Consider the following 11,164-nt stretch of genomic DNA (forward strand, 5'->3'; position numbering starts at 1 on the left):
CCCGCCGCGCCCGCGCCGTCCCACCTCGCCGGGTCCCCGCCCCTTGCCGGCGGCGTTCCCGCAGCCCCGCCGGTCCCGCCCGGTCGGCCCGCTCTGGCCGCACCCCCGAGGCCTCTCCCGGGCCCGCCGCCGCAGCCCCGCCCCGCGGCGCCATGTCGGGTGAGAGCAGCCGCAGGGCCCCACGTGACCCGCGCGGCCGCGGCCGCCTTTAAAGTGCGGCGGGCGGGCGGCCCGCGCAGCGCTTGGTACCGGCCGCAGGTGAGCGGGGCCCGGGAACGAGGGTCCTATTGCTGCCCCAGCGCCGGGGGCTCCCCGCGGCGGGTGTGTCTGCCGGCTGCTCCGAGCCGGGCCCTGCTCCCGGCTAGGTCCGCTGAGGTGAAGGGGCGATCGAGCTGCAGTGACCTGCCTGGCCCCGACCCTCTCCCTGGCATTCAGGACCGCAGGTGCTGCTGCTCCCCTTCTCCCCCGGCGGCCCGCGGGGCTGCCAGACTGCCTCCGGCCATTCCGCCTTGGCTGTCCCGTGGCCGAGCCGCTGCCCCTTGAGCTGTTCCGGCGGTGGATGCAGCCGCGGGCTCCTGGGCTCTCAGCCTGATGCCGCGGGCCTGGAGCAGCCCCGTGCAGCGTGTGCACCCTGTGAGAAGTGTGCAGCTGGTGCAGCCGAGTTTGGTCGTGAGGGTAAAACAGCTTAGGGGGATGCAGATTCCACGCTCTGTGTGTTGGTGTCAGCTTACGGCTGGAAGGAGTTTGAATACCACCAGCATCATAAAAGCAGGTACACCCATTCTAAGCATCAGCGATATGCTGAAGCACGGATCTTTGAGCTCTGCAATGTGACAAAGACAGGAGCAGGAGTGTTGACAGGTGTTAAAAATTGTCTTACTTTGCTGCTGTTCTTATTGTTTAGGCTTATCTCTTTTTCTCTTTGCAATAACTAGGAGTGTCTGCCAGCAAATCTGTGATGCATATCATGGTAAGGAAATTGTTCCAAATGCTGCCTGTAGACAAAAATCTAAGTGAGCCTTTCTTATGTCTTCCTGATTTGATATTGCTAGTAAGATAAGGACCTTTCCTCAACAGCAAGTCTCATTTTGAGACATAAAGACATGAACCCTTTTTCCATGTGATGGGTGTTAAATCTCAAATCAGAAAACAAAGCTCCTTTGATTTGCCTGCAGTGCTGTGCCATGCTTGCTAGGAATGAGATACTGGGAGTTAACAGCACGTGATTGTGTGATTGTGAGCCGTTAGCTTGATCACCCAAGGCATGCTTGAGGGATAATTCGCTTAGATTAGTGCATGTGAATGTCAGGCAGAGTCCTCAGAGCTTGGTCAGGGCTGTGACTCTGCACCCAGTTGGGTTTGCTTCAGCTGTCAGTAGGTCTGTGCTGCTGATCTTTACCACAGCTGCTGTGTTGGTAAACAAGAGATCTAAGGCTCCCGGTTCCTCTTGGAACAGACAGCCTGCGCTCCTTTCTCACATCTCCTGCCAGCTGGAGTGGTTCCTCAGGTGGTAAAAGTAGACTTTCTCCCAAAGGGTTTTGCTTGATTGGCAACTCAAATGTAAACAGTAGAAGAAGAGGTCAAAGTCTTCTTGGCTGAACTAAACCCACAGAGCTTATGATAAGGACTGAGAGTGTGCTGGCTCACACACTGCTTCCTCCAAAACAGGCTCCAAGGTTATGTAATGTTTGGACAACATGCTGCTTCCCAGTGACAATTTTAAGTTTTGGTAGTGCTAAAGCAAATAACACGGATCCAAATGTTGTGGTAGCTCTTCCATAACTGTCTGTAATCCCTACCTCGTTTAAAAGGGCGGGACATTTTGCAGAGCTAAGTGGAGTTGGGTATCATAAAACTACTAGTACCACTGACTTGCAGTGCTGTTTTGCTTTCTGTAAAGCCAAGCAAGCACAGCTGATCTTGTTGCAAGGCAATGAGATGAGGATGGTCTCTGCTGGCCTTGTTTCCAAGCAGCCACAATTGTTTACAAAGAGACCAGTGTATCTGGTAAAGAGTTAATTGAGTGTGTGCAATGGGACTGGCACAGGGGAAGGTTGTCTGTGGAGATGGTGTGTCTTGTGGAGAAGGCTAATGGTCGGAAATGCAGGTGTGATGCCAGCAAAGAAAACAAAGGACAGTTTGTGGGGATGGCCCTTGGTCAGAGGGGATTTTATACTTTGTTTCTGATACAGCAATAGTTTGTGTATTCCTGAGTAGCTGCCCTATTAGCACTGACTTTCCTACCTACAGTGTAAAGCAGTGCTGCTTTTTGGGAACAAACAGGATGGAAACTCTGAAGATGGATACAGTCCAAGAAGCAGCTGCAGTAGACAAAAAAATGTATCTGCTAGCATGCCCAGCCCAAGGCCAGAAGATGACAGAGGCCATCACCTAATTCATATGGGCATCCTGGCTTGCTGAGTTGTAGTCAGGGCAAAAGTGATGTTGAGCCAACTCTTCTGAGAGCCAAATTTGACTCAGCAGGCACAGAAGAGATGCATCAAAGTGGCATGAAGCCAAGTGCTGTGTTATTTTTCTCAGCACTATCTAACCAGATGTTTTTTATTCTGTTTTCACCAGATCCCCCACTACAGCTTACAGTGAAAGCTGGCAAAAAGGGTTCCTTGATGGTGATGAATGTTGGGTCTTGGCATAGGCTTCTTTAATCATCTGCTGCCCACCCCAGCAGTACCTGCTCCGTGCAGAGACCCTTGTACCAACCATCCTCTTGTGCTCCCCTCTCCAGAGCGCTCACCATGGTTAATGAGACCCAGCAGACGGGCAGTGGCAGCTCCAGCTCCAGGTCTGATGGCGGCAGCAGCAGCGGGAGCGAGAGCTCCAAGGACAACTCGCGCTGCTCCACCCCTGTCCTCGACGCCGACCGCCACGAGCGGCTGCGGGAGAAGATGCGCCGCCGGCAGGAGGCTGGCGACAGGTGGTTCTCCCTGGAGTTCTTCCCTCCACGCACAGCCAATGCTGCTGTCAACCTCATCTCCAGGTGAGCCTGCAGGGTAGGAGAAGGCAGAGGGGAAGTATCTGTGGTGGAGGGCAGGGAAATAGCTAACGAGGCAGGCTCTGCTCCATGCTCTGTCTCCCCTTCCAGGTGATGAAGCAGGTAATGGGGCTGTGCTTTCCTGCTGAGGAGGGTAATGGACACCAGGTAACTTGTCTTCCTTGGAGGCCCTGAAGAGTTAAGTGTCATGGTGGGATTACTGAGGGGTCAGTTGTTTCCCCTCTCCCATGCCCTGGGAAGATGGAGTAACCCCAATGTCACGTTCTGGGTCTGAAGCACAATACTGGGACAGAAAAGTACCTAGTAAAAGCAGAAAAGATTTCTTGATGGACCGTGTGCCAAAATCTCTGAAACAGATTCCCATTTCCTTCCAATATTAATCCAGCTAATATGGTTTGTCCCTCAGTATTACAGTTTTAGCCTCTGATGTAGGTGTCTACACCTACATGCTAAGTGAAAGTTGATAGGTCTCAGCAGAGCTAGGAGTTATTCTGGAGCCCCACAAGCCACCATGGACTTACCTGGAGAAGAGGGTATCTCATAATTTTTTGTAATTGCTATATGCCAATGCCATATGTTAAACAGAAGGGCCTGTTACACCTTGGAGCAGGAGAGAGACAAGTTAGGGAAGTCCTTGTCTTCCTAGGAACACAACAGAGTTCTGGTCCATCTTTTAGTATTCGTGGCCTCTAGAGTTCAAGCTGGCAGCAGGAGGCTGCAGCATAGTCTCCCATCTGAAAAGGAATAGGACTTGCATTGCTGTATGTCAGAAGCTGTATCAGTCTATTAGAGCATGCAAGGAGAAAGTCTCTTGTACAGAGGACATCTCAGTTGCCTCATCTTCTAAGAAATTGTAAGCTCTTCCCCATGGAGCCTTCAAGGATGTCTTTCCTTATTCACATTGGTCACTTGCTAAACTCTCAATGCCACACTTTTGTGGTCTATCCTGTTGCTGTCATCCAAGCTCTCTCTGCCTGCTGCTGGCATTCTAGCAGAGAGCAAGATATTTGAGGCACAGGGAGGAGATTTGGCCACCTGGTGTGTGCTAACACAGCTCTAAACCCCTCAGGTTTGACCGCATGGGAGCAGGTGGTCCCCTCTTCATTGATGTGACGTGGCACCCTGCAGGGGACCCAGGATCTGACAAGGAAACCTCTTCCATGATTATTGCCAACACTGCAGTGAACTACTGTGGCCTGGAGACCATCCTGCACATGACATGCTGCAACCAGACCAAGGATGACATCACAGGGCACCTGCAGAAGGCCAAGCGGCTCGGGTTGAAGAACATCATGGCACTGCGTGGAGGTGAATCCTTCTGTCCTGTGATGTGTCGTGCAGAGCCTGTGCTGCTGTTGTGTTCAATTCCAGAGTAAAAACAGAGATTTAGGGGCTCCTTCTGCAGGAATTAAATGCTGAGACTGTGTTTCACCTGAGTCCTTTGTTAGCAGTCCCTCCATCTCAAGGGCAGACAAAACCAGTCCGTAGGTAAAACTGCAGATTTGGGAGTTCATCTCTGTCTTCCTTTTGATACCAGGAGGTTTTTACAGAATTAGCAGATCTGAGTTCAGCAGACAGTTGGAGAGCGCTGTGGATTTGTTCTTTTTTCAGATCCTGCTGGTGAGGAATGGGAGGAAGAAGTAGATGGTTTCAACTATGCTGTTGATCTGGTTAAGCATATTCGCAATGAATTTGATGATTACTTCGATGTTTGCGTGGCAGGTAAATGCCTTCTACTGCAGAGTGTGCAGTAGGGAAATCAGTTCAGCCCTAGACCTGGGCTGTGACAGTGTAATCAGATTGGATACTTCCTAATTTCTGCATGTTGTCCTGACCACATTTTTCATTTTTTCTCCCCTTCTCCCCAAAGGCTACCCCAAGGGTCATCCTGAAGCAGAGAGCTATGAGGCAGACCTGAGGCACTTGAAGGAGAAAGTCTTTGCTGGAGCAGACTTCATCATTACACAGCTTTTCTTCCGACCAGAAACTTTTCTCAAGTTCATGAAGGATTGTCAAGCCATTGGCATTACCTGCCCCATTATTCCTGGTATCTTCCCTATACAGGTGAAGTTCAGTAATTTGAATTTGAGGCGGGAATAAGGATCTAGGATGCTAGGTGGTTGTGGGTCAGGGCCTGAGACAGGTCTGTAAATATCCTCCACAAAATTTCAGGGAAGAGAGACTGCTGAATGTAATAAATCTGTAGATGGTTTGCCAAATTAAACTCTTAGGCAGCTGAAAATGCTGAAAATAATAACAAGCTGAAAATGTTTCTTGTGCCCATATGGCAAAAAGGGATATAGAGAACAATGGCCTGCAAGTCCTGAGGTCGCTGTCAGCATGCTGGGCTTAGGCAAGGACATGGGGAGAAATCACCTAAAGTGACATGACCTGGACTGTGTTATCATCCTAGAGATGGGGCCTGGGGTTACGTTCCAGGAGCCCCAGTTCTAAATCTCCTGCCACAAAATTGAGATCAAGTACCGGTGTTACTGGGATGGCAAAAAACGGTTCTTGGAAAAATGACAATCTGCATCCTCATCCAGGGTTACCACTCCCTGCGGCAGCTGGTGAAGCTCTCCAAGCTGGAAGTGCCTCAGGAAATCAAAGATGTGGTTGAACCCATCAAGGACAATGATGCAGCTATCCGGAACTATGGGGTGGAGCTGGCAGTGTCCATGTGCCGTGAGCTGCTGGACAGTGGAATGGTGCATGGGCTCCACTTCTACACCCTCAACCGGGAGGTGGCTACGACCGAAGTCCTGAAGCGCCTGGGCTTATGGAAAGAGGACCCAAGGTGAGCAGAATGTGTTGGTTTCTGTTAGTTCCACTTTTCCATCCATTTGTCCGTCCGTCCCATCTACTGAAGGTACAAAAAATGGATGGGTTAATACCTCTAATACCTCTGGTGTCCTTTTGCCTTTTTTTTCTTTTATCGCCTTTTGCATTTAGTAGTTCACCTTTCCTGCAGATTCACAACAAAAGCTATGAGGAATAGAAGGGACAGCCAAAGGAGGAATTTGTTTTAGTCAAGTAGCTTTACAGTAGCCATTCTGGGACTTAAAAAAACCCCAGAGCTTAGAGTTGCCACTTGAAAGAAGCATGTTTTTCGTGGCCATCACAACCCCTTACAGGCTAGGGGTGTGCTCCTACTGTGGATTTCTAGGGTTCTCTGCAGCTGAGAAAGAGAGAAGTCCACATTCCCTGAGTTCACAGGCTTCAGCACAGACAAGAAGCAGCAAAGGAAAATTGACAGCTGTTTCTTATTTTTCCTTGAAGTAGCTTCCCATAGTGCTTTGTCCTTATCTTTTCCAATTTCAGGTGTCAGTCCCATACCTTAACAATAAGTAGACCCTACTGAGCCTCCTGTGAGGGAACTGAGCAGGAAATATTTTCCATAAAGAAAGAAGAGTTTTCCTGTCCTACTTGTTGACAAACAGAACTCTTCTCAGCCCCTGTAATTTCTCCCCAGGGGCAAATTGCACCACGGGAAAGGCTTCCAGCCTTTAGTGGAAAGTCAGCAGAGGAATTGTGTTAACATCTTCTCCTCCCATGCAGGCGGCCTCTGCCCTGGGCAGTCAGTGCCCACCCCAAGAGAAGAGTGGAAGATGTTCGGCCAATCTTCTGGGCCTCCAGGCCCAAGAGTTACATCTATCGAACTCAGGAGTGGGATGACTTCCCCAATGGCCGATGGTAAGCTGTCACCTGCAGTAAGGCACAGCTGTGGTAGGGGAGCCTGATGTCCTGGCCACACTTGAGGTGGCTTTCTAACAAAGTGGTTCCGTGTTGCTTGGATTTGAGTGAGGTGAGGCGAATGGCACCAAGATGTTGAGACTTTTGGTGTCTAGGTGGGTTTTGTTGTGTACTTCTCTTGTTGGTTGGCTGTCTTCCTGCATCACCAAATCGGCTCATCTTCCTTGGTGACTTCAGGTCTGTGTCTTCTCCCCTTACACAGGGGTAACTCCTCCTCTCCGGCTTTTGGGGAACTGAAGGACTATTACCTCTTCTATCTGAAGAGCAAGTCTCCCCGGGAGGAGCTTCTGAAGATGTGGGGAGAAGAACTGACTAGTGAGGAAAGTGTCTTTGAGGTGTTCACATGTTACATCACTGGAGAACCCAATAGGAATGGGTACAAGGTGAGTGAGAGCCCAGGAAGGGATGGTCCGTGTGGCACAAGTAATAGTGCACATTTCCTCTTCAGAAGAATTGGCACTTCTCTACCCAAAAGGATTTGCTGGCACATTAGTTGAAGGGGCTAATTGGCTTAGCTTCAGCAACCAGAGCTAAGACTCAACATAAAAAGAAAGGTGCTATAGTATGAAATGACCAGTATTGATTGACTTCAGCAGTCATTCTTACAGTTTAGCATGTCCTAACCCTTGACCCAAACCTGGGAATTCTCTCCTGACAGAGATGTGTTTGAGACTGTTAAGACTACTGAGTTCCTTCAACACCCAGATGGTAATCCAAGGGTTGTTACATCCATGGTTTCTCCTCGTGGTAGGTTACATGTATGCCTTGGAATGATGACCCTCTTGCTACTGAAACCAACCTTCTGAAGGACCAGCTGGAGAAGGTCAACAGACGAGGAATCCTGACCATCAACTCCCAGCCAAACATCAATGGCAAACCATCCACAGACCCTATTGTAGGCTGGGGGCCCAGTGGAGGTTATGTTTTCCAAAAGGTACTGTATTACCCTGGGCTAGGCAGCAAAGAGTTTGACTTAGTTTGGTCTCTGTTAGGCTGGGAGGTCACAGGCTTAACGTCCACATAATCCTTCTGCCCATGCCTTATCTTAATGCATTCTTGTTGAGATAAGGCAAAGCTCCTTTGGTGTCTTAAGAACCAAAATGCCATCTCTATGGCTGACTTCACAGCTGTTTTCACCCACCTCAAAACATCTGAACATCTGCAGAGTGTCATGGTTTTATTCTCAGCAAGTAATTATTGGTAACTTATTTCTAGGACAAGGCTATGACATTTTATATATACACATGTGCCTTCCCCCTGCATCTGATTCAGTGATGCACAAAGCACACAGATTTTTCACAAAATAGGAATCAATGAGGTAGTATCTCTACTACCCAGAATCCTGTGGTGATAAAGGGGTATTTAAAAATTTCCTTCTGTATGTTCTCCAGAGTTGTCCCTAGCCCATGCACTATCATGAGCTGTTCAGACAACTGTCGTGTTCCTTCCCTGGCCTGCAGTCATGCCTGCCATGCCTGTCTCCCCCTGTCAGGCATTTCAGGACCTAGAGCCTTGTCTAATGGCTGTGATACAAATATCCCATCAAGGTAAATGCCAGGCAAGTAGCTCATACTGGAAAACAAAGCATCCTTGTTCAAAAGGGATCCAAATGGTAAAACCAGAGACCAGCAGATGGCAAATGCAGTTATGTTTTCAAAGGAAAAAATTCCCCTGAGGTGAGGGAAATCCATCATCTCATGCAATAGCCAGGAAGTGGGGGGAGGGGAAGCAGTTGTTGGGAGCAGCCAAGCACAGAATTTGGTTGTATAAGCACACAGGGAGAATTGTGAACAAAAGATGAGGACAGGGAGTGGTGTTTGGGAGAGCCCAGCTGAGACCCCTGAGTTCTGCTCTTACCAGGCTGGGCTGCCTTGGCAAGACACTGCTGTAAAATAAAGACTAAGCTCAGGCTTCCAAGTATTCTGGCAGACTGCTTCCTTGTGCAGCAGTTGTGGTAACACTGGAATTCATTCCTGCTTGTCTTACTTGTGTGGATGCAAAACAGGAAGTGTGTAGCTGTCTTGAGTGCACTGTTCTGGGCTGTTCCCTCTGCTCTGCCCTGTTTTTTTTTTTTTTCCCCTAGCTCGCTTATTAATTTGCTCTGCCCTTTGTTCAAGCCTCTGTATACGTGTTTCTGGGGATGAACATACAAGGCAGCCCAGACTCTACAAATGTCGTTGTTTACCTGTATTTGTCCAGTTCTGCCATGATTTAAGGCTCTGATTCTCTTCCCCCCTTCTCCATCCCTCCCTGCAGGCATACCTGGAGTTCTTCACCTCCAGCGAAATTGTCACAGCGCTGCTCAAAGTGCTGAAGAAGTATGAGCTTCGAGTCAACTACCACATTGTCAATGTCAAGGTCAGGCCTTATTCTCGGGATGTTTTTCTTTCACCACCCTGGGAGAGAGACAAATACCAAATATTCAGGGTATATCATGAGAGCTGATGAAGGGAAGGGGAAGTAAAGCAAGTCAGCTGTGGTGTGCCGCAGCTGTCTTGTCCCTTGACAAGGAGAGGGTAAATACACTTTTTCCAACTCAGTCCCTCCTCCAGCAGTTGCTTCAGAAAGGTTTTACTTTCCTTGGCAGGGCCAGAATATCACCAATGCTCCAGATCTGCAACCCAATGCTGTCACCTGGGGTATCTTCCCAGGAAGGGAGATCATCCAGCCCACTGTAGTGGATCCTGTAAGCTTCCTCTCCTGGAAGGTGAGTCTTCCCTTCTGTTGGATACATTGCTGTGATGCCCTGGAGGTTCAGAATGTCTGGTTTAGTTTTAGTCTCTTGACACTCCTCACAGTTGAGGGCTGTTGCTATACTGGCTTGCAGAGGTATACAGGTCAAGACCTATACAGGTCTTGCTCCTCCTGCTCTCTTAGCTCCAGCAAAAGCTGTTCCCAGACACAAAGCACCCAGTAATGGGGATTGAGAGCCACTTATGTCACTGTACCAGGCCTTAGAGTGCTGGACAGTGGCTCTTCCTTCCCTCTTACACACACAGGGGCAGCATTGAGCCATCCACTATACTGCAGACGTGTCTCCTTTCAGCTCGGGGCACTTCCCACTGACTGGAATACACAAGGCTCCTTTCTCAACTCTCTTGCCATTTTTACTGAAAAGAAACAAGCCAATTTGGTCAGTTGTGTAACACTGGGTATCCTAAATTAAGTAACATGAAGATGTTTCACAAACTGTCAACTTTTTTTTTTTTTTTTTTTTTTTTTTTTTTTTTTTTTTTTTTTTTTTTTTTTTTTTTTTCCCCCATGGCAGGACGAGGCCTTTGCACTGTGGATTGAGCAATGGGCCAAGCTCTATGAAGAGGAGTCACCCTCTCGCATGATCATCCAGTACATCCATGACAACTATTACTTGGTCAACCTGGTGGACAATGACTTCCCACTGGAAAACTGCCTCTGGCAGGTTGTGGAGGATACTTTTGAGTTGTTGAACTCTGCAACTCAGCAGTGAAAATCCTTCTAATTTCTTACTTCCTCCTCCGTCCACTGACTCCGGGGAAAGAAGCAGCTCTTGTGCTGACAATGAACACACTCCTAAACCTCGTGATCAGGGTGGTGCCCTGATCTACCCACAGTGTTCTTCCATCCCCACCACAAAGGCTCCCTGAGCCATTCTCACTGAACAATAGCCAGAGCTACCTGAACCTCTGAGCTGAGGCTCCAGACTAAGCCCAAAGGCCAGGGTCTGCAGGATGAAAAGCTGCTAATCATGGTTATGCTAATTACAGTAACAGGAGAACACAGATTCTGGTAATTTTCCCATGCCAGAAATGCTGTCAAGGGGACAGAAACACTCCTGTCAGCTGTACCCCTGCAAGGGGATTATATCAGTATTTACCAAGCCGGGAAAGAAGGTCAAATTGCTTTTATATTGCACTCCAAAATGTATTTCTTCACAGTTAATCATCAGGCACTTTTACACTCACTCCAGAAGAAGGTTCATATTTTCTTCTTAACTTTTCTCCTTGTATTGTATTTCCTGTTTTCTTTTTAATAGGACTGTGGGAATTTCCATTCTGGATAAGACTAAGTAGGAATCACACTATTTCCTAGATTACATACAATAAAATACAAACGTCTCTTGTACTAGGCTGTGCTCTAGCAGAGACTCAGGTTGTTTGCTAATTAACCACCTGGCACAAGGGAAAACTTTAAGAAAATCAGTTGTTTCTGGGGCAGTTCTGCCTTCACTTTCAATGCATGTCCTTGATGTGGCCCAAGCTCCATGGTAGAGCAGAGAAAGCTCTTAGAATTTACCAAAAGTAATAAGCTGCACTACTTAGCTCAATTCTGCAAGGTTACTTAGAGGTATTCTTTTTCCAGTGCCTGTAGGGAAAGATAAGCTTAGATCAGAAAAGATAACCTATCTTTCCTGACCTAATG

At 48.4% G+C, this 11,164-nt stretch overlaps 1 protein-coding gene and 1 long non-coding RNA gene across 5 annotated transcripts; one reads left to right on the forward strand and one right to left on the reverse strand.

Moving 5' to 3' along the window:
• Nucleotides 1–182: 182 nt before the first annotated feature.
• On the forward strand, nt 183–10,867 carry MTHFR (methylenetetrahydrofolate reductase). Of its 4 annotated transcripts, XM_066334338.1 has the most exons (13): nt 183–258; nt 936–970; nt 2,747–2,998; nt 4,083–4,321; nt 4,625–4,735; nt 4,884–5,077; nt 5,560–5,810; nt 6,572–6,706; nt 6,969–7,149; nt 7,518–7,700; nt 9,023–9,124; nt 9,354–9,473; nt 10,035–10,867. In XM_066334338.1, the coding sequence occupies exons 3-13, from the start codon at nt 2,757–2,759 to the stop codon at nt 10,230–10,232; spliced, it is 1,956 nt and encodes a 651-aa protein (XP_066190435.1). In that variant the 5' UTR covers nt 183–258; nt 936–970; nt 2,747–2,756; the 3' UTR covers nt 10,233–10,867. The 4 variants fall into 4 exon arrangements, with proteins under 4 accessions (XP_066190435.1, XP_066190438.1, XP_066190436.1 ...); XM_066334341.1 differs by lacking the exons at nt 183–258; nt 936–970 and adding an exon at nt 732–772; XM_066334339.1 differs by lacking the exons at nt 183–258; nt 936–970 and adding an exon at nt 3,104–3,160 and having other exon boundaries at nt 2,928–2,998.
• LOC136370758 (uncharacterized) lies at nt 9,016–9,419 on the reverse strand. Its single transcript, XR_010745235.1, has 2 exons — nt 9,293–9,419; nt 9,016–9,151 (listed from the first exon to the last, which is right to left on the reverse strand). It is a non-coding gene; the product is annotated as an uncharacterized lncRNA (long non-coding RNA).
• Nucleotides 10,868–11,164: the final 297 nt, after the last annotated feature.

The sequence above is a fragment of the Sylvia atricapilla genome, chromosome 22 (assembly GCF_009819655.1).
Source record: "Sylvia atricapilla isolate bSylAtr1 chromosome 22, bSylAtr1.pri, whole genome shotgun sequence".
NCBI classification, from domain to species: Eukaryota; Metazoa; Chordata; class Aves; order Passeriformes; family Sylviidae; genus Sylvia; species Sylvia atricapilla.